Raw genomic sequence first — 23,784 nt, forward strand, 5'->3', positions numbered from 1 at the left:
CCTTACTTTGTAACCACGTCTCGTCCATGAGACCGTAAAATTCTTGTGTTCCAGGAGTTTTACTTGGGTTAAAAACAAGTATATGTACAAAGATACATGTAAACGCACCCTAAGCAGGTCACTGGCAGCTCAGTAGATGTTAAGAGGCCAACAACTTGCAAAATACAATGAAAATTCAAAAAAAAAAAATGATGTCCTCCTTTTCTGTTTTGTGAAAGCCATCCAATCAGACTGCTTTGACCACTCTTGTTTACACTGGTATTAGAGATCAGCATTTCAAGCAAAGCTATTCAACTATCCTCTGAAAATCCTCACCGCTAACTGCTTTCCAGCGGCTGTCCTCAGCTGCTGCAGAATTGTGACATGCTAGCTTTTCCTGTGGAGCTTCTAATGGACATAATTTGCTTTCATTTTTGGAGGCGAACTTTAACCTCAGGCTCCTGTTTGCACCATCTGAACTCACTGTGCTGCATTTGTACTACCATATGGATGCCTTCAATACCACCACCTTCTGGCAGCAGTAGCACATTACATACCACCAGGCTCTGGTTAAACAAGGGATGGATGAATGGATGGATGGATGGATGGATATAAAGTCCTCTGTGACAATGCCACTTCTTTATGCACTTTGAGTCTTTGACAGCTGGTGGCAGTAAAGTTAGCAAGCAGCAGGCGACGGCTGTGGCTGAAAATGAAGCTAAAGCCGCAGTTCCTCTAATGACCACCTGAGGTCCAAAAGTGAGTCAATCCTGATAGACTATCGTGTTAAAAATGCACAAATTTTTACATTTCTATGCATATAGTACAAAGTCTTGAGCCACCCCTCATTTCTTTGTGCTTTGCTTCCAAGGAGCCAAACTTTAATTATTAAAGTCATCAATAGCTTTTCAAGCTTTCTGAAGATCTTTCAGGGTTTTTCTGCTTGTTCACTCAGTTTTTAGTCCAGTCCTTGCACCTGTTCATTTTTTCTTTGTTAAGCCACTTAATACTGACTTAGCATAAAAAAGGCACCTAACTCAGTGGATGCAAAAACACATCATTTGTTCTCATCATTTGGTTTTTTTAGTTGAATCTATGGAAAATGCCAAAGATAACACAGTTTGACAGGCATAAATGACTATTTTTGTTATCACCAAGGTGATTCCCAAAGAGCTATAAGCTGAAAACTTGGCATATCTCAGCCTCATGTGTTGTGTGTCCTTAAAAAAGAAGTGTCAGGCTTAAAAATCACCACAGCAGATGAACAGTATCTGAAAGTCATGTCCTTAAGAAATGGGAAAAAATCCAGCAAAGACCTGGGAGATCATCTGGCCCTTCAGCTGATCCATCTCCTGTTCACTGAAGCCTCATCAGAAATGGTCTCAGTGGAGGGGCGGCTGTCAGGCAGCCATTTTTAATGAAGGGAAACAGGGAGAGAGGCCAAGGTCTGCTAAATTACACAAGAGCTGCACTGAACATCAGTGGCAGCAGGTCTGATGGAGTGATTTTGGTTCAAATAGTTGTTGGTATGTATGAAGTAGGCCAGGTAAGAGGTACAACAGGGGTATCTGCAGCCATCTGCACAACATGGTGGAGGCTCTGTCATGGTTTGGGCTGCGTTTCAGCCTCTAGTGTTGAGAACAGAAGAGTATCACACCTATTTCTGCTTTGCAAAACATAAAGAGATGAAGGGTGACTCAAGTCTTTTGCACAGTAGTGTATCTATTCAGTGTGGTACAAACGTCCTTCTTTCCACATTGATTAGATTGGATACTGCTAAGGCTTAAATTTAGGGGCGTGGCCACTTTCACAGTTGATCCTGCACAGGAAGCTGTAATCAGCTGCCGTCTGCTTGGCCTCACCTCCGTTAACTGGAGTCGCTGAGCGCGATCTCTTGCATGTTTTTGCAGCTGATGCCTTTTGGAGCATTTTTAATAAAATTTAACAAACAATAGGGTTTGCTGTCTGCTGCACACTGTCCAACTTTGTGCTTCAGATTTTAGTATCTTATCACTAAGTTACTTAGTACAAATTTTCAGATACTTACGAGGAAGGAAATGCAGATCAATAATTTTGGCCCACTGGGGGCAGCAGAACAAGCTGTAAACATACAGTATCAGGTTACAAAGTTGGTAATTGTGTCAGAAAACTGTGGCCTATTTGTCTGAGTTGTGCTTCTCGCCTCCTTCTGAATATAAATCTGCATCAGTACTTCTTTAAAAACTTATAGTAAACACCACAAGACTAAGTTAAACTGCAGCTTCACACTGAAGGAAATCAAGATTCAGCTGAAGGACTAAACACTGACCACATGACCCCGGAGCCACAGCTGAAAGAGCAAGCGCTAAAAGACACATGGATATCTCGAGGCCCTCATTTGAACCCGTTGTAGCCACCGCAGAGACCAGTGCTAGAGTTCCTTAGAACAATCACTGCTATGCTATGTTGATGGACTTTGCTCAGCTCGCTCCAGTTAGCGCTCACCGCCAGCTCACCACAGAAGTCTGCCCAATTCCAAACATCAGCCTGTGCTGTCACTGAATCCCTGCTTAAAGAGATGGGGATGATGTGATGGTGAAAGGGGCTGGAGAAAAGCTGTCTCAACAGCCAGAAGGAGAGGTGCTACCTTAAATGAGATTGGATGGGTGTGAGGCGGCGAGACGGGGTGCAACACTCTGACTATATTGAGGCTAGATTGCAGAGCAGAATGTCGATGTGGAAAACGGAGCAGAGTACGAACACAAAGACAGAAAAGAGAAAGCAGAGACTTCCTCTCCATCTTCCACCACCTACACATCGCAGCCTCCCCCGAGCTGCTCCTCACCATCCAGAGGTGAACTGACAAGCTAAACTCTTGGACCAGACAAGTCAAGTCTGTCAAACCTTTTCCTAAAACAGGTCTCCAGAAAATTAAAGTATCGAGACAACAAAACTCAAAATTTCCTCACCCTGGAAACAAAGTTGTTCCTGTCACGTTACTTTACGAGCTGCTCTTCACCCTGTACCACAGAGGGCCCTCGCTACATAGGCAGCAGTTTCCATCGTGATTTTGATGAGAGTCAAGACCCGACGTTAGTTTCATGTTTTCGATTTTTGTTTTTTTACAGTTTCAGACTGTAGTAAAATATCTTTCTGTGAGCATTGGAGACATTACAGAATTTACTATTTTAATCTAAAGTGTGAAGCGAGGAGTTGTGGTAGCAGCCCCCTGAGAGCGTCACCTTCAACCAGCTTCTTCTCATATGCACATGAAAAATCATACACATATATTTATATTGTGGGTTAACTACGCTTCAAACTTCCAGTTATGTGTGATGGACATCAAGACAGTGTGTCCTTAACCATCCCATCAGCATGCATCAGCACAGGACTGTTATTTTACTTCAGATATAGATACTGGATTATCAAAAGCTAAGATAAAATATGAGCTTGTTTGTCTGTGATTGATTTCCGTCCTGTTCACTGAGGAATCTCTTGAGTCCTGCCGGCTGAGCTGCAGCCAGTTTCCGTACAGTGGGAATAACAGGAAGTGGAACGGCTCCCCTAGAAAGTCACACAAATGGACACCAAGCGACCAAAAATCTGGCTGTAGGAGAAGTTCAGATTAGTCTCCTGATGTCACCTGGTGGGTGGAGCATAAAGTAAATTTTACAGGCTAACCAGGTGATCGTGGTCCTGTTGACTCGTTTCTGTTGGGACGGTCGTTTTCAGTTTACACCACAGCTGATGGCAGTTAATATTCCTGACATTATTGATTTAAAGGCTATTTAAGGTATCCGTCTGCATGATCCTCCAGTCCCATGGATATTTTGGAATGCAACTCTGGCACAGGAAGATGATGTACCAATTCCTGAGCCTGCCAAGTAGCAGCCAATTAGCACAAAGCCAGATCTCTTTGAACCTCTGCAAAGCTTTGAGATGTTGGCATCTCAGTATGGACACGAGCTCAGGTCGAGGCTGAGGCAGAGACGGGCATCAGGAGCGACCGGTTATCCATGAATAGCACATTTCCTGAACATGTACAGCTTCACTCTTTCCTGACATTCGTAGCGGGACGCTGTCTGTCTGTCGTTCGGGTTTGTGACCATTTTGGACTGAAGTGCTTCTTCTGCCTTTAGTCTCTGAAGCCATCCTCATTTATGGTGTAGCCTCACACACGGCTGGCAGTTACCTCCTCCAGTGAGGAGCCGATTTTTAATTATAGAAGGTAAATATGCAGGCAGTGAATCTGATCAGGCAAATTCCATGTAAGTGCTGACGGGGCAAATATGGTGAGAAGAGGGAAAGACTTAGCGCTGAGCCAGTCCCTTGCTCCTTTAGGCGCCTGTACATCCTTTCCTAATCACAATATGTATCTCGTGGATACACAACAGTAATTACATTTCACTGAGTACACCGTGCTGAAGTACAATAAAGCTTCTCATTCACGTTTCTTGAGCCGCGGCGGAGATTTAAAAATGTCATTTACCCTGATTTTACAGGCCGAAGCCCACAGATCAATCTGCTCAGAGCTGTTTGACAAATGATGCGCTGACCTTTCACAGACTCACTTTGTGCTTTGATCTCAGGATAAGTTTCATTTCAAGTCTGAATTGAAGCCGACGGCTCGACTCCTGCGAATATTAGTCCAGTAAAAGGTTTGCTGTCTTATTCGGAGCTTCCAGTCGTTTCACTGACGGGGGGAAATCGTCCATCCCTGAGCTTATCCGCTTTGTTTTATTAGTAACAATTAAATAATTTTTACAAGGTCAGTTCTCCTTGTTATGGATCTCACTCTCGGTCAATAAGTCATTATTGATAAAAACTTAAAGCTACTTATACACCTGTCAGCTGGTCTCTCCTCAGTCTGCCCCCCCCCCCCCCCCCCCCCTCTGCTGCTTTTAGCTGACCACAGAGATTCCTGCTACTCTTTTTTTTAACGAGCTGAGCCTTTGTTTTGTGGCTATAGCAATAAATATATTTGCAGATAACCTACTACAAAGTTAGTGTTTACCAATAGCTTTGCAGTGGATTTCTCTTTATGGCAGAGCTGCATTCAGAGCTCACTCCTCAGTCCTCTGCTCAGCAGCCCCCCCCCTCACTGAGCCCTTTATTAATTTATGCATTAACTTGGAAAAGGTCCAGTGTGAAATTTCCAACAGCATCCAGTCATCGGTGCAAGCCCAAATGATACCACAGTAAGTAATTGGATGGTGTTAGGACTACCATTAAAACCTATAGAGAGGCTGGCAGAAGCAGGTCAGCCATCAATCACGCTCACATTTCATTTCCTTAGAGCTGCTGTTTAATAGGAATTTGCCTTGTTTGTGTCCGTTGTGGACCTATGGTAAATAAATTATGTTTCGGACCCACCCAGTAACAGAATCTGTGTCAGAACTTTGCAGTGAAGGCTAAATATTTAATTATTAGGTAGGTGTTAGGTTTGGCATTCAAGTATTTGTCTTTTTTTTTGGCCTCTCTGCTCGGCCGCCTGACTTCTCACAGCAGTGACTCTGTCTCCTGATTTCACCACTTCTCGTGTCCCTTTTTCAAAAAGGCCAAACAAAAAGAGGCTGTCGGCCATCTTACTGCCTCACAAAAAGGATGCGTCTCCGCCTCTCTGGTAACTCACCGGGTGAGCAGTGATTCACACACAAGAGAAAAAGATTAAAAAACATTTATGTGGATCGTTTCTTAATAACTGATGTAGAAACTGTCGTGCTGTTCGGGTTCACTCGTTTGGTACTTTTCTGTCCCACCTGATTAGTCTCACCTGTGTTGGATCAGCCACTTCCTGTTTTATTGTGAAATCTCTGGTTTCTCTTACACTTGAGTTTTTTGTACTTCCTGCCACCTGTGTCAGTCACACAGGTCTTCAGGATATATTCCTCTAGTTGTTCACTTCTCACTCTGCCCATCATCTTGTGAGGCTGCTCATTTTTACTGATCGGTACAAACTAAAGAATCAGAAACTGATGAACAGATCATTAATAGAGGGACAGAAATCAGTGCCCTCTCAGTCTGAGCAGACCACAGGTTCACACCGTGCAGCACAACAGACTGAATTTACATGCAAATACACCCAAATGCCGTTAACGTGTTGTTCATCTTGTTCAAACATTTAGTAACCACATTCATTCAGGCAAATCAAATGTAACAAAAACAAAAACGTGCATTTAACGTCTTTATTAAAATCATGTGTAAGAGGGTCTGACTGAGTCTCACTGCCAACACCAACACAGTGTGTTCATGAGTGTCTCTGCCCATGTTAAACAGGATTCTACTTCACATTAAATGTGTGCATTAGATGACTTTAGTATTCTAATGCACATCCAGATCGTGCTTACATCATTTCCTGTTGTTCACTGTGCATGAGAACAAATTCTGAACCCAAGAGATTCAAATTTGAATTAGTTTCATGCAGTTTGATGTGACTTTAGGAGGGAATTATTAAATATATGTTATCTAATCACAGCAGTGTATGAAGCCTGTCAGCTGTACTGAGCTGAGGACACAGTATAGGCCCATCACTGACACCATGCAGGCAGGTCACAGCAGATGGACACTGATCATGTTTACTCTTGTCCTCTACATTAACCTGCAGGTAATGACACCTATTCAGATCAATAGTTCTCGCTGCACCGTCCGCAAATAGATTCTGTGGTTAGAAGCCACTGAGCATCTACAGCTGATACTTAGAGAGAGAAATGACTCAGTTCCTCTGATTCGCCTGCTTCGCTCTCACTTTCAGTCCTGCCAAACTTGCTCATTTGTCCTTGGATTTATTCCTGCATTAGAGGAGCCAGCATGGGTTCTGCCTCCGCTTGTACATGCACACTGGAGCCAAGGCCACGGCCGGCTCAGCAGCCCGGCCTTGAATGACTTCCTGTGTGGGTAGGTTGAATTCTTGGTCAGGAACGGTATCATGAGGAGATGGATCAAATGCCAACAGTAACTCAGCCCGACGAAGTCTATCTGATTTTGACCTTCCCGACTAAACGGCGTGTCTCTTGAAAGCAACCACTGTAGCACATACATCACATCACTTGTTGTTCCTGCAGCACACAAAGTAATCTGCAGATAACTTTGTGTGCTGCATGATTCAATGCTTCTATTAATTGTGTGGGCAGTAATACAACTGTCAATTAACATGTGGAAAAAGGGGTCCAGACTCCCAGGGGATGATGTTTGATCATCTCATTACCGCAGCGTTGAGACAAGGTCGCCAGCGTGATTAATTTACATCCCTTTACGACGTGTTCCTCTTAACAGACGCCTCAGCCTCATCGTCTTTTGTCTTATCATCATCTAATTTTCCATCTTCCCTTTAAATGCTGTCAGTTTCTCATTAGAGAAAGGAAGTAAAGGTAAAATGCCGACATTTGCAGGAGCAATTTATGCAGCGATGATACAGGAGAAGAAAGCAGACAACAAAAGAGGGTCAGTGTCAGCTCTGCATTGTTGTCCATGTTGATTAAGATGTGGTGGAGGAAACAGGAGCCACTTTTTAAAAAAAAATCTCAGTCTTATCTAATCACCTTTAATCAAATGCAAACGATGTGAACGGGGAATCTTTAATTCTGAATTATGTGAACAAAGGGAGAGAAGGGAGGAAACATGAGAGCTTGTTAGTTACCACCATCAGTTTGCTCTCCAGGCAGGTCCTGAGGGAACTTCTTTTAATCTAGTGTTGCCTTGGGCATCAGCCACTCAGCCCTAAAGCATCTAAACTAGATGAAATTAACCAAAATCAATGAGCCTAATTCCCTTTGACAAAGTTGACAAGTTCTCTTTTTTTTTTCACTCTGCTGCCATCGCGTCTTGTCTGGAGATGATGATGATGATGATGTTGTAAATTCCTTTGTAGGCATATTAAACAATTAGCCAACCAGTGGTGCCTCCAAAAGCGCCAATTTGAATAATTAATCTTCTTCAGCAGTAAAATTCCTCTTGTGTGCTGTTCAGAGGCCATCTTCTGTACATATGATAACAGATTTCAGTTATCTGAAGTGATGACATGACAGATCGCCATGAATTTATTTACCAGGGTTCACAGCATGACCTCTACCTTCATTGCATTAAAACTCCTGATTCTGCTTTATTAATACTGCTTGGGGACAAATACATCTGCATCTGGGGGAGGCGGGGCTTGCAGCACCTCTCATAAACCTCTCAAAAGTTGATTTTGAGAGGTGCAATACGTTAATCCAGGATTTCTTCTTCTTATTGCATATGAAAAACATCCCAGGGAGTCAAAAAAAGTGATGTATGTGATTAAAACTTATATATTCACTCTGTTTAAATGACCTGCATAGGAAGATGATATTTCCTGCAGTCAGAAGGTTGTTTTTCATTCAGCACTGTGAGCCCATTATGTGCGTGGAGCGATGCGCCGTCTGTTATCAGCAGGACGAATGTCCATGAATTTCTTTTCAATAATTGTGTCAGGCGTTATCTCCTCTTTATGACAAAGTGCTAAACAGTGATTTATTGTCTAAATGCACCTTCTCTGCAGGAACATCACCAGCAACACAATCATTGTGCAGGTACACAAATTCGGCCCTGAGCAGGCTTTCTTTCACACACACACACACACACACACACACACACACACACACACACACACACACACACACACACACACACACACACACACATCTTGTGAGATATTCTTATGTTTTTACTTTACTTTCAGATGTGCTGTTTAACAATATAAATGTACATAAATGAGCCAGAACGTTACATATCAGTTCAGTCAGGACTGCTATCATCAGAGGAAGATTATTTCTATCTACACCAGAGCTGTGCAATTAATCGAATCTCAATTTCGATTTTATCTCCAACCAGTCATTGACTAAAATAATGGTGATCGTGAGTTTTTCCATAATCGAGCAGCCCTGGGTAGTGACCAACACAATAGGCAGCAGCAGAAATGAGCTCTCTATAATTTTGTGTAACTTACTTTAGTCTGCCGACAGGTGCTGATCACCTGCAAGCTGCTTTGCAACCCACCTCCACTGCTGCTTTTCTTTAGCATTTCTGGGGTTTGTGGAGTCTCCCTTCCTCCAAATTTCCATGTGAACGCTGATCCAGAACCATATCACCAAATATGAATTAACCCCTTAACTGGCAGCAAATAAAATCACCTGAAACAACTACATAACACCCTCTGGTCATTATTGGCTCTGAACAACCCATTTCATAGCCTATTAATCGGCTGCGTCTGGTCCGCGGGCCGAATGAAGTGCATTTATATGGCAGGCTAGACCCGCCCATTTTGACTGACACCTCATTCGGCCAATCATGTTAAGAAATGGGTTTCCCAGAGCCAATAATACTCAGAGGGCGTCACGTAGCTTTGTCAGGTGATTTGGTGCAGCCAGTTACATGATTGGCCGAATGACGTGTCAATAAAAATGGGAGGGTCTAGCCTGCCATATAAAAGGGACTACAAACGGCCCGTCACCGGGCCCTTGCCAGTTAAGGGGTTAATGCAGATTAGGCCTGCTCGATTATGGGGGGAAAAAATCATAATCATAATTATCTTTGGTCTATATTGAGATCATGATTATTTATATTGGTAGGGCCATCTCCCCCCTGTCCCAATCTAATCATACCCCTTGATTGGTTGGGACATGACGGACGTATTTTGATATTGGTCGGGACGTGTCCCTACCATCCCTGCTTAATTCTACGCCTGAGAGGTCTCATCAGAGGTTACTGCGTACGATTCAGAGGGATTTCAGGTTACGATGTAGATTTCCTGATCGGGTAATCGTTGGCCATTTGTGTAGGTTACATTGTAGGCCCCTATCACTACCCACGGCTTGTGGGTCTAGATAAGGTTAGGAAAACAGACTGATAATCTGACTTTGCCTTCACACTCAACTCTGTCTTTACCACAATAGACCAGTACAACATCTGCATGACTGGAGACATTGCACTGATCCATCTGTCTGTCTCCTGCTCCACCCGCCCCTCATTCTTGAACAAGATACTTGAAGTCCTCCACTTGGGGTATTCCCAACCTGAAGTGAGAAATCTACTCTTTTCTGGCCAAGAACCATGACCTCAGACTTGGAGGTGTTAGTTCTCATCCCAGCTGCTTCACGCTCTGCTTCAAATGGTCGCAGTGTGAGCTGAGGCAGTTTTGCAGACCACATTGTTCGCAAAAAGAAAAGACACGATCCCGAGACCACTGACGAGCGGACGCTCCGAACGTTGGCTGCTCCTACAATTCTGTCCATAAACAGACTGTGTGACAAAAGGCAGCCTCAGCTAAGTCCAACGCCCACTTCCCAGCAGCAATGCAGACTAAGTTTTCCCTGTGCTTGTACAGGGGCTGAATAATCATAATTTAAAATAAAATGCAATTAATTGGCCAGCTCGGGTACAGTGTAATTTACATGAATGTATTGCCTGGTTTAGGAGAAGATTTCTTCATCTCAAATGTAACGAGCAGCTGTGTAAGTGAGATGTGTAGATGCAAATATGCCAAACCTGAGAAAGATGTGAGACGATAGGTGTGAATTATGGCTTTGCATGATAAATCATCATCCATATGTTAGCACAGCTTTCCTCATCTTCTTATCTCACAGAGCACTCGAGTTAAAATGAGGAGGGCTTGTACTTTCACGTGTCCCATCATAAAAGAAAACATGAAGATGCAATCATTTTTGCACAATAACTAATCTGTGTACTTTTAATTACCAGCGAGTATCCTATTCCTTAAGCCTTTATTGTCTTCATATGCATTAGCAGCTCCACACTTGAAAGATTGGCAATAATTGCAATAATTTTCATGCACAAAATCCATCAGATGTGCTGTGGAGGAAACTCTGCAAGTTGCAAAGTGGGGTAACAACCAATAAGAGGCTGTGAGGGAAAATAGTAGTGGTTAACCCTGAGACTGCATCATTGTGTTCACTAAAAGACAAAGCAAAGCTGACAGGTCTCTAGACTTCCTCAGTATTCCATAAACATCTGTGCAAACATCACATCCCCCAAAATAACCTGCTCCAATGGAAGTGAAAATAGAAAAATGCATGTTTTCTGTTATCTCCGGAAAAAAAAGAAGAAGAGGAAACATAAATTTATTGCCATAACTTTTCAGCAGCTTGTAGGTGTGATGGTGAAAGAAATCAGGGCACATGAGGACACTGATTATTTACTAATAAGGCCCAGATTGGTGCACATTAGTATGCAGTGGTATGTGGATATGTATACTTCCTCCCTGGGACGTGCTCTGTGACAGGCCTTGATAAGTTCTGCTCTTGATGAAGATGTATTATTTTTAGATATGTGGCAAGCAGCTGAAAACTCTGTTTCCCAGGCATGTTTTCCTTTTATATTAGCAATAGGCACACGTGGTGCATTTTCCAAAGGAAGATGTGACAGGCTAATCCACAGAGAGGAACGTTCCTGACTCAGTGATCCCGGTGAGCCTGACAGTTTGAGGCATCTCCACATGTCGGCAGGTAAAACGTGTTTGCATCATTTCGTGTGTATTGTGCTGGTTTTCCTCCTCGAGTCTTCATTACAGACTTAATTTGTAGATTAAAAGGAAATTTTAAAAAACAGTTTCATTAAATGCATCCGTGTGGCTGCAAACTTTTGTTGCGCTGAATAATGTTTTCTGCTTTTTTCTTTCTTTCTTCCCCCCCAATAATGAAAGGGTCCCCTGGAGAAATGTGGTCTCACGTGATTACAAAAATGAGATGAGAAAAACAAATAGCTGGTAATGCCCCGCAGAACACGAAGCCAGCACATTTCCCTCTTTTGGAAGCTTCAGAATATGTGCTAATACTCTGCATTTCATATTTGTTTATTCTGCCTTCTCACGCCCCAGGAAATGGTAATTGTTGTTTGTATATGCATGTTTGGGAATTTTGATCCATGATGATATTTTCTCTCCTCTATCCAAGGACAATTACCAAACAGTATAGGAGATAACCATGTTTGCTAGCAGCAAAGGCATACTTTTGATTAAAAAGAAATAATAAGGAGATATTTTAAATACCTAAAGCTTTGCACAGACACAGTTGTTACTGATCCTCACCTCGAGCTAAGGCTTCCCTTTGCATGACTAATATCACTGCACTATTTCTTTCTACATTTGAAGGCCTTCTCGAACAACCTCCGGAGACCGACTCGTCTTTTCCTTTGCACTCCGCAGTAGGAACTCCTGTAATTGATCAGAACTTTGGGATTTCAGCTGAGGATGAATCGGATTTGGATGATTTGATAACAAAGGAAGAAGTTATTTTGTTTTTGTTCAGTCCTGAAATGAAGTACCGTATACGTAACCTCCCCGGCATCCGTATGCATGTTTCCTTTCTTTCCAAGATCCATGATTTATAAAAGTTTCCAAAAATCTCTTTATATTTTGCCAGGAAAATGAGAGATACGTACAGCGAATTATTGAAATATGTAGAAACCCCCAAAGAGTTTGTGTAATTTTAATGTGCTTGAAAGTCAATATTTGGTGTGACCACCTTTATTCTTCCAGGCAGCCTGAACTCTGTGAGGCAGACCTTCTTGTAATTACTTTAAATAGTCTTCAGGAATAGTTCTCCGAGCTTCTCGGAGGACATTCAAAGCTCTTCTTTGTAGCAGATACCTGCAAACACTTGTTGTCGTACCTCTCACCTTCGCACATACTGACAGGGATTTCAGATTTGGATACATCGCTCCATTAAACCTGTTCCACTTCAGAGCAGTTCTTGTGGCATACCTCAGCCTTTCCACCCTGTTCATTAATAATGTCGTCTTCACAGCCATCCGTCCATCGAGACCATTTCAGTGAACAGTAGATGGCTCAGGTCTCGGATGTCAGGTCTTTGCTGGAAGTTTTCTTGTTTCAGATGCTGTTCGTTGGCCGTAGTAGTTTTTAGCCCTGCTTCCCTCGTCTTGCACAGTTTCCTCAGATTTTTTAGTGTTATTGAGAAGTGCAGCTCAGGTGGCTCTTTGATAGGATGCAGCTGTAGAACTGGAATATTAATTTTAATGGTTAGAGTTTAGAACTATTGTAGTTACTATTGAAACAAGATGCACATGTTATAAATAAGACTTTAAGATTAAATACAGTTCTATGTAACAAAGAAATGGAAATCACCAAATAAGATGGTATTACAGTCTGTAGAGCTGAATGATGCTTTTGTAACACTTTAGTGCAGCTTTAAAGGCACATTTCTTATTTAAAAAAATAAAGTGTGTGTGAGTGGGGGGGGGGGGGGGGGTCATTTTACTGGTGATTATGTTGAGATGGTATTTAATGGTTCACATTTGTTTTTAGTCTGTTTCCATGAGAGCCCTTTCACAGGGTCACTGTTGTGAATAAGAAGGTGCTCTTAATCACTTGCCTGGTTAAGTAAAGGTTGCATCGACTTTGTGCACCCTCTAGTGGTAGAAAATGTTATAATGTGAAAGTGCAGCCCAGCCCTAGATCAGCTTCAGTTGATATCTTTTCAGAGTCGTTGCATCCATGCATCTGGCAGATGTTTTGGAGATAAAGTCACAGCAGCATAATGTCTGTTTATCACTGAGGTAATGCTAATGCTGAGGTATGTAAGGATGGGAGTGAATCCCCTGCTCAGTCAACAGCAACACACTGAAGCAGCTTCGTACCGGTTCAGCTGTCAGTCTTGCAGAGTGAGCAAAGTTACAGGATGCAGCTTTAACTTAACAACTTCCTGCCAACATAACAATGCTGTTTCTGTTTGTCTTGTTATCGTGATCTGGGCAGGCAGGGGTGGCTGGTGATCCTGAAGCCACATTACTGCATATTTCTGACATATGGCAGCAACTGTTTCATCACAGGACGTCATCCTAGTTATTGTAGGAAGCACATACTGTACCTCTGTGATACCACTGCCTATCAATACAAGTATACACCAGCATTGTACAGTACAATCTTTTGCAAAGGCCCATATGAAGCTTATTTTAAAGCATTTCTTTATCACAGATTCTCACTGTAACACCATCTCATTCTGATGCCTTCATGCTCCTCTGCACTTCTCCAAACTGTCAGAAGTTAGTGCGTGTCTGTTCAGAGGTGCTTTCTGCTGGCCTTGATGGAGTGGAGACTCGCCTCATCGTAGTATTTACAGTGGGAGAAGCCCACAGGCCTAATTGGCGTGAGCAGTGATGGAGCATATGCACTTTCCAGTGGGAGCCCATCTGACAGGGCCGCTCGCTGATGACAGCCCGCATAGTCTCCATATGTGGCAGACAGAAGGGCCCGCACGCACACTGCCCTTCAACTAATGCAACCAAGTCATCGGGCTGCTGCCCCGGCCTTCTACAGGCCTCCATCCAGAGTCGAGAGCTCTACCTTTCACCGTTTGTACACACAAAAATATCCACGCACAAAACATGTACACAAGTCACAAGGGACAACCGAGGGTTGTAAAAGCTTAACTGCTCGTTCACCTCCTCCAACAACCAGACACACACACAAACACACAGCAAAGTGGCTCAGAGATGTTAAAAACATAATTGCATCATTACCCTCACCTTCACCTCCCTCTCCCGCACACTCGGCTCACAGGAGAAAACGTGTTGGGATGTGAAGGAAACAGAAATAAAGAGAGTGAGAGAGCAAAAACAGGAGTGAGCGAGTACAGAGGAAGAGAGAGACTGTGGTGCGGGTGTGAATTAAGCCTCCAGCTGGGCAGCTAAATGGACTTGGTCAGTCATTAGCATGCAAAGGTCTAGTCCGGACATTTAAGGTTATTCATTCCCCAGGCTGATTCTCTCAACACTGAAAACAGCCAGCCACTTCCTGAAGCGCTCTTAATCAATGCCTTTTTACTAGTTGTTGTCCTGACGATTATTTTCCACAACACATCCTCGGCTCCGAAACCCTGCCAGCCGCGGGTCGGCCGAGTGCACCGCACGTTTGAGTGTTTCAGGGGCTGCAGATGTTAGCGCATACTTAATAAGCCTGATCACAGGAGCCCCAACCTCGCAATGTAATTCTGCTACCCAAGGTGCATCTGTTCTGCTTGTACTCACAGGAACCCCATGCTGGTGGAGCTGTTTCACAAAGTCACACAAGTCATTCAGTGGCTCAGCTGCTGCCTCCGTAACAGGCAGTGTGGAGGTATCAAAGGCGGCCGGGCCGAGGGGGATCAGCCGGATATTGGCTGCGTGCAGTGTGTTATGTCTTCAGGGCAACAAGTAAGACTCGAGTTATGCTGCTGTGTGCAGTGGGAAGCATCATGCAGCCAATATCCCAACAGCAAAGTCAGAAAGAGGGATGAGCCGGAGCATCACAAACAATACAGTATGTGCATAGATACCTGTATACAAGCGGTAGCATCGCCCACCTCATATAATTAGACTAGGTTACCCACAATGCATAGGGGTTATCTGATAATGGAAAGGTCATGATGAAAATGAAACATAATGCGAAAGGAAGGGCTCCACACAACTGTTTTTAACAGAGTATATGAAAGTGAAACTGCAGTGCTCCCTGAGAACATTTTCCTGCCTCTTCTGAGTTTTATCCGTTTCAAACATACCTCCAGTCACAAAGTAAACAGAGGCAGAAACATCGCTTTTTGCTCAGAGGGTAAAAGAAGGAAAGCAGCAAACTCACAATCTGTTTTTCCCTCCAGACTTCAGCTGACCCACTTTTCCTCATCGTGGGCACCTTGAGGCAGCGAACGGAATAAGGAACATTTCTGGTGTTTAGAATCAATCTGATATGATTAAGTAACGACTTTGAAACAATTAGACAGGATCGTGTTTACCAACTGCAGAGAAGAAGCTGCTCACATGGTGGAACTGTATGGCTGCAAATCAGTGGTGTTTAAATGAACCGACTTTCATTCTGGCAAATATACACGTTACCTTTACAGACACAATTCCTGTGCACAGACTAGGGGCATGGGATTCTGACTGGGAGGTTTCAGGATCAAATCTTTGTTTTTTGGGAATGATGTAGTCCTGGTTGGGGATGAGTTGCTGCCTCAAGTGAAGGAGGTGTCTTGTGGTCATTCCAGAGGGAGGGTGCTTAGTTTTTGGTCAGGCTGATATTTTCCTGGCCTGCTGTGGCAGAGAAAGGTCCTCCCTCCACGTCTGCGAGAGACAACCTCGATCTGCTGAACACATCGCTCCAACCCGTGAAATCAAGCTGCTACCAGCACAAAAAAGTGGTTGGTTTGAAGTGTAGCTGCTAGCCTCACATCACATTTGAATAAACATAAAAGCAAGTATGGAAATCCTTAATGCTGTTTGCAAAATGTCCAGATTACGTGTTTGTTTTCAGCCAGTATGTGAAAACAGAAGGATTGGTGCTGCAGAGAGCCGGCACCGGCTGCACACATACAGTAGTTTCCCTTTTTTCTAAGGTTTTGAAGGTAGAGACACCATCCCAGGATGTACCTGCGCCTGCTTAGATTAGCATGCAGACTGGTATGGGTCAAGCATCAAGTACCTGTTGCTGGTGGCAACACTGACCTGATGATTTTTGTCACGCTGCTGCTTTTTAACACACTCGAAACTCACTGGATGAATTAGTCTGCTAATTGCAATGCTGTCTTTTGTTTTGCAGGTGATTCTGATGCTGACCAAACTGTTTGACTTCAACCTGAACAGCGTGACCGAGAGTTCATTATGGAGGTGAGCTTATCACACAACACGAGCTCACGACATTTGGAGGAAAGCCTCCAGCGGAGCAGAGCCCGACACAACAAACTGGTTAAAAGGGGTTGGACCTGCTTCTCTGTATTTGTGATGATTGTGATACCGTGGCTCGAACTGCTCCCAGCTCCGTTCGCAGGAATAAAGGAAACCAATTTTTACAAAGATCTCATGATGTCACTTAATGAAACATTCACGGCCTGAAAAGGGAAAAGGAAAGAAAGCTCTGTTAAATGATGAGCCTTAGCAGAATTTCCCTCAATTGGTTTTAATGTCTGTGGGCACCAGAAATTCCTCACATGAAAGTCAGTAATCACTGCCAGTGGAGCTGGTGGTCTTATCCAGCAAATTACCTTGACCAGCCTTGTTAGCAGGCTTGCTTAAATCACCAGCCTCATTTCAGACTCCATTCTGATGTCATTTCTGCAGATGCCTTTTAGGGAAGAGTATTAATGTCTAAAAAAAAAAAAAAAAAGTCTCAACTGTCAGTTTAAAAATATAGAACCTCAGACATAAACACGTCTTTCCTTGAAGAGAATCTAGACGATTTATAGCATGAAAACAGGGCTGAAGAATCACTTTGTTTTCTGAAACTGAGCTCAGCGGAAACCAGTTTTTATGACTGTGAACTGCAGGATTTACATAATCACAAATTTACTGTGAACTTTTTCAGATTTAAAGGGCCAAATTGTTAAAATGCTGAGTGAAACTTTTATGTGAGATCGCTGAAATTAAACTGCAAAAATTAAAGGCTGACAAAAGCTTCAATTTAAACCACACACACCCAAAAAAACACACATTTTATCTCCAGTTTTACCTTCTCACCTGTTCAGCGTGTGAAGCTCCAGCTCCATGTTTGCTGTGTCGGGTTTGAGGCGCCGCCGTTGTGCTGAGCTTTATTCCAAACCGCAGAACTGATTTTAAATTCCAGTGGCGATAAGAGAGACTGTGTGTCAGACAGAATTACGAAGGAGACATGCACAAAACATCCAGAGCATTTCCATTTGATGTAGTGTTGCAGCCATAAAAATATAGCAGCGTGGGTTTGAATGTTTAACTTCATGTAGCTTCAGTGGAGTGTTGAAACAAGCTTGTGTTGCGGTGATATCGAGTGTCAGCAAATGTCAGAGTAAAAAGAAACTCTTTCTCTGTGATATGTTAAAGCAGTGAATGAAAAGATGGGGTATTATATAAGTTAGTCCCACCAAACAGGGAATTCATACTCTGCTCACTGTGGAAATTTACAGCATGAATAGTTTATTCAGTGCATGGTCAAGTGACACTAGAAAATACCAAGGTAGCATGCACTTTCATTTTCCTTCCTCTTATTAGTGAGTCTCAGCCTTTTCACTGCAGCTGTCGTTGTGATGGATTCAGTGCTTTAAGGCATATGAAACTTTAAACTGTCAGAAAGGGCACCTGCGCACTGAGGTTCACGCTCGCCGGGTTCATTGAAAATTGCACATTTTGTACATTTAAGTTTCATCACGCAGGCTATTTTGTGGGTCTGTTCATTTAATTCCACAATTCCAAGGTTATTTTTCAGCCTGTAGGGCAAAAGAGAAAAAAACAAAGAAACCTTAAATGGACTTTGGTGTGTTGGTACAGTTTGTACTTCCTATTAGAAACCAGTGATTTCAAACCCCCACTTTAAGTCTTCTACACAATGTCACCACACACTGCCTCACACAGCAAAGTATAAAATCAGCACTTTACACTTTAAAAATGTCCACCTGGTACAGCTGTTTCTCTGTGCCCTGCTCAGGTGTTCTGGTCTAACCTCAGTACACAAAGTTTTCATGATGAAACTTTTTAACTTTCAATTTCTTTTTGTATTTTTGCTTTTTAAATAACCAAGCAATAAAAACAATAATAAACCTCCATTTCAGTGTGAGACCTTTACAGTTTTGACCCTTCATCCCACTAATTTTGACCTGAGTAACCTTTGACATCACATACTCTTCAGACCCCCCAGCCGGTCACAGCAGATGACTGCCCCTCCCTGAGCCTGGTTCTGCTGGAGTTTTTCCTCCCCACTGTCACCAAGTGCTGCTCATAGGGGGGGGTCATCTGATTGTGGGGTTTTCTCTCTATTATCGGGCCTTGAGGTGACTGTTGTTGAGATTTTGACCTGTATAAATAAAACTGAATTGGCTTTCTGACCCATCCTAGTTTCATCATCCATACTATTGATTAGCAGTGGAAATCACAGTTCTGATTTCACATTTTCTTTTAACCACCGACTTGTGAACACAAAGGAACCTGAGTCACACACTGAGGATCCGGTGTTGCTTCTACACCTAACAGACAAATTAGGAAAGAGCCAGTTTTAAATCTCTGGGCACTTTGCTACTATCAGCCTGTCGTTAAAAACACATCATTTGTTCCAATTTCTGTAGTTGAATTTACTAAAAATGCCAAAGAGAACAATTTGACAGACAGAAAATAATATTGTTGCACCAGCCTATCCCAGCATGATGTGCTGCTTGTGCTTAAAAAATCTGAGGAAACTGTGACATAGGAGGACAAAGGAAGAAGTAGCAGACCTAAAAAACTATCTACAGCAGATGAACAGCATCTGAAGACCTGACACCTTAGACCTGATCCATCTACTGTTCACTGAAACCTCATCAGAAATGGAAGAGTGGCTGTCAGAGAGAAAAGCCCGAGGTATGCAAGATAACACTAAAACTTGACGTGTCAAAACTGATGGAATTATAAACTCAGAAAGTAGATTTTAATCCACGTTACAGTAACTTCTATAAAGTATCTGATTGGCAGTATGTCTGTGTAGGTTCATCTGGGTCATGCTAGTCTCTGGAGCTTGGGGGGGGAATTAGCGACTGGACTTCTTCAGGTTTTTTGAAGATGTTTCCCTCTCATCCCAAAAGCTTCTTCAGCTCTGAACTCAGCCACATTTTTTTGGCAGCTGATTGTCAGTGGATTAATTTTTCAGCAGGACAATGATCCCAAACACACTACCAGTGCAGTGAAAGCATATTTGTATTAAAAACAAACAAACACAGTAAAGCATGATCAGTCATGGACCTCAGTGGGTTCGCACATGAGGACACACCTAGTATCTTGACCTGAGTCTTTCATTTCATTCAGGCCCTTGCACATATTCCTATCAAATATAGTGGATCAAATATGATATTTCAGCCAATAAAGGGACATTTTGGCAGAATAAGTTTTTAGACTTGAATATATTGTACTTTCCACCTGACCTGCCATAACAATACAGTGGCTATGGCTTGTATTTCAGTTTCTATTATTCTGTTACATTGAAATAATGCCAATGCTATTGTGTCACAGTCTGACAGAGTTAGTCGACACCTGCTGAGTTGGTGAAGTCACGGACGAGCAAAGTTAAACAAACGTGTCGTCACCGTGTGAGCCCACCTGTCATCATTACTGGGTTTTTAAAGTTGAGGGTTTTTCAGGTACGCACGATCCTTTGTGTTTGTGTTTCTGTGTGAAGACTTTAAAAGTGGTAAACAGAGTGTCTTCGTGCTGTTTTTCCGATGGAAGTGTGAAGTATGTGAGTTAACTATAACTATAAAATGCTTACATGGTTCATTCCTGTAGGATGGGCTATATGGGCCTGAGAGAGATGCTTCTAAGAGAGAAGCTGAAATACTTTTAAAAAGTAGGAGACTTAAAGACCCCAAAACTTTTTAAAAAGGATTTCCACTTTCTGTCTTCTGCCTTTTCTGGAGCAAAAAGCCATCAGGTTCACAGACCAATCAACACAGAGGCACCCTCAAGGCTTAGGTTCTTATGCACAGCTATAGTAAATGTACCATCATATGACTGCACTTACCTCATAGAGAATCAAGTGAGGCTGTAGCTCCGTGTCTCAGATCATGCTACCACATCAGCCTGGTAATGGTGCATCTGCTACTGATGCTTCGCTAACATCATATAAATCTGATGCCTTGCAAAAACAGAACTTCTTGGACACGCGATTAAAGGTGTGCGTGGAAAAGCAGGACAGACTGACAGAAAGACGAATGAGTGAACAGATGGTGCACATTTTGCGCGAGTGAAGAGGATAATGAGAGCGTAGAAAGTTAGTGGACAGTTTACAGCCAGGAAAATAGAGTGTGGAGCAAAGCAACATAGAGCTACATTTAAGAGAGCCTGCTGCTCTGCCAGGAATCCAGAACCCCTCACTGAAGTATCTCTGCCTGCTGCGGCCCCAAATAGCAGCATGAGGTAACAGCTTGAAATTTCATCATGTCATATACCTGTCATGTGATGTGATGGGTGCATGTCAGCCTGTTATAGCAATAACAAACAAAGTAAAAGGTCTCACACTGATAAGCCTTGATAACCTGGATGCTTTTCTATGTTTGTTTTTAGTTCTTTTATTAATACAGAAGGCTCAAAGCGAGTGTTAAATGCCTAGTCCCAAATAAAGATGTCCAAATATGCTATATTTTCACTTTCTTTCTCCATTACTGACTGTTACAGTCACTGGTGACCCTGATCCATCCCTTATCCATGCTGCCCCTCCCTGAGCCTGGTCCCACCAGAGATTTCTTCCAGTTAAAGGAGTTTTTCCTCCTGACTGTCACCATGTGCTCGCTCATAGGGGTCGTCTGATCCTTGGGATTATTGTAGGGTCTTTACCTTACAATCTGAGGCGACTGTTTGCTGTGATTTGGTGCCATATAAATGAATCAAATTGACTTGAAAATGTTTATTTATAATTTCTTCACATTCTCCAGTTATAAAAATGTGAAACCTATGTAATACATTTAAAAATAAATTGTTGTGTTACCTGTGTTGTCACCTGGTGCCTTTTCCATGGAGACACATGAGCAGCTAGTCTTGAGTCCCCCGATCCATGGATTCCACATCCAAAGATATAAACAAGATCAGGAAAATAGAGAAACGAACAGCATGTCAGTGTTACTAACTTATCGGTGTGTTTGATCAGGAGCAAACATGGATTTTCATCACAACTTTACTTTGTTCTTTTTAGTTGGTAAAAATTATAAAAGTAAAGTTTTCTTTATTTCTTAATTGCAACAAAAACAAGTTCAAGTACCAAATAATCATAAGTAGCCCATAGCAAACAGTCACATTAAAGATTTAAATTATTTACACCTATTAGTAATGTTGATAATAAGGAATGTTGAAATTAAACTTGTCAACATAAATGCTGAAAGCACATTACGTTGGTGACAGCTCCACAATTACAAGGACTAAATTAAGGAGCTCAGGGCCTATGAAAAAAAGACACTTTTAAATAGCACATGTTCCACATTATCAGACCAGAGTGAGATTAGAAATCAGCAAACATCACGACAGTGAGACAGTAGGCACTTTTAATAATGCACCTGCTCCACAAATCCTCAGCTTATACAATAAAGATGAAGCATAAGACGACGGCAGCACGTAGGAACCACAGACTGGACAGGAAACATAGACGTAGCCACTGTGACTTCAGCCACTGGTTTCTGGACTCACCCACGAGTCCTGACACCAAAATCCTTTTTTGTACCAGACTGTAAAGTCACTCATTTAATCTCTGAACTTGGATGTTTTAACACTGGAATCTGTGGGGTTTTTTTGGCTGTTTTTGGCTGTTTTTCCAACCCTGGATGCTTCCTCCTTTGTATTTTAATAATGATTACAGTGGTCCCGGTACGAGAAAAGGCTGCGTGTCAGTGTTATCTCCTGCTCCGTGTTTTTTCCAGTGAACCGTTACTGATCAGACACTCATCATATTGTGTCGTGTCATCTGTACAATGAGCCTTGAAATGTGGCCTCACACCATTGTGTCATCTTTCAGATCATACGGCAGACACACTCAGAATTCAGAAGCCCAAATAAAATGGCAGAAAGTTAATATAGTGCTCTCTCAAGTAATAATTTTATGCCACTGTAACTCAACCAGATTACTATTCTGACGATATGGAGTGTTTTGCCTGTGGACTTCAGACAGATTTATGGATGTTTTCCTCTGCAGAGTAAAGTTTCTGGCACATCTTCGCCTGCTTCAGATGTATGCCAACATACACGAGCATGAGGAGTTCAAAGCTCCAGCAGCACATGCAGTATATAGAACAACTTTATTGATTAACCAATACATTTCTACTTGTGGATTTCATCGGGGTCATCAAATACATCAGGGTCTACTCAGTGCATTCTCATCTGAGGGTGTCAAATACTGCCTTTCTGTCAGATGCTGCAGGTGTTACAGAGATGCACATAGAGTGCTGTCATTGGTGCCTTGACACCTCCAATGAGAAGTGACAGATGTCTATTAAACAGCGATACATCTCTGTGTTTTGCCCTTTGTTCATATTCACTGATGGGATTCGTGATAATTCACTTTTTGTTAACTTTTACTTGCTGGTTCAGTTTAAGACCACAACTGTTGCCACTGCATTGTCACCCCTGCATTTTGAAGCCCTAACGTTGGTGTTCTGGCTGCTAGCATGTTAGCTTTTAGGTACCAGATGTGACCATATTTGGACGAGAGGGTGGAGCATTAAGTTTTCAGCTTACCCTGGAGAGCATGATTAGCAAACTGCATTCATAAACCGTATGAATGCAATGTAGCGATGCAGCTAATATAGTAATTTCATTCACTGAAACTGCCGCACAAACTTCTTGGATGGTGTGTAGCACACAGGAAATCATGTTAACTGTCGGATAATTAAATTAACCATCAGCATAAACACGGCTGGGAGGTCGAGTTCAGTCAGGCAAGCTGAAAGCTAGCAGCTGCAGCCACATGTCAGGACACCTGTCAGTCAAAGCTTACAGCTGGTATGAAGGCAGAAGCCAGACATAGAGTCCAAAATGTATTTTGTCTGTGTGTTGTAAACATGTTTATGTGTACTGTAAATTTGGACATTTTAACATTAGAAGTCTATGAGGAGTGACTCACTTTTCACTGTTCACTTCAGCAGGCTGAAAATGACTGGTTACCACTCTGATTTACCGTTGCTTAAAGGGTTGGCGATGAGACGTATGCTCTGTGCACATTAGACAAATATGTAGGAAGACTTTCTTTCATCTATGCAATATTTCTAAAATTAGAAACATCCTGTCTCAGAATGATGCTAGAAAAGCTAGTTCATGCATTCATTACTCCGAGGCTGGACTATTCATTATTATTAGATCAGTCTAAAAGCCTTCAGCTGATCCAAAATGCTGCAG

The 23,784-nt window shown here is 42.5% G+C and overlaps 1 protein-coding gene across 1 annotated transcript in view; it reads left to right on the top strand.

The window, feature by feature from the left end:
• The window catches only part of sorcs1 (sortilin-related VPS10 domain containing receptor 1), a 188,538-nt gene that overhangs the window by 78,570 nt on the left and 86,184 nt on the right, over positions 1–23,784 (top strand). Inside the window, 1 exon segment of the mRNA XM_030731646.1 lies at positions 16,517–16,584. Within this exon segment, the coding sequence (XP_030587506.1) occupies positions 16,517–16,584 (68 nt within the window).

The sequence above is a fragment of the Archocentrus centrarchus genome, chromosome 1 (assembly GCF_007364275.1).
Source record: "Archocentrus centrarchus isolate MPI-CPG fArcCen1 chromosome 1, fArcCen1, whole genome shotgun sequence".
Classification (NCBI taxonomy): Eukaryota; Metazoa; Chordata; class Actinopteri; order Cichliformes; family Cichlidae; genus Archocentrus; species Archocentrus centrarchus.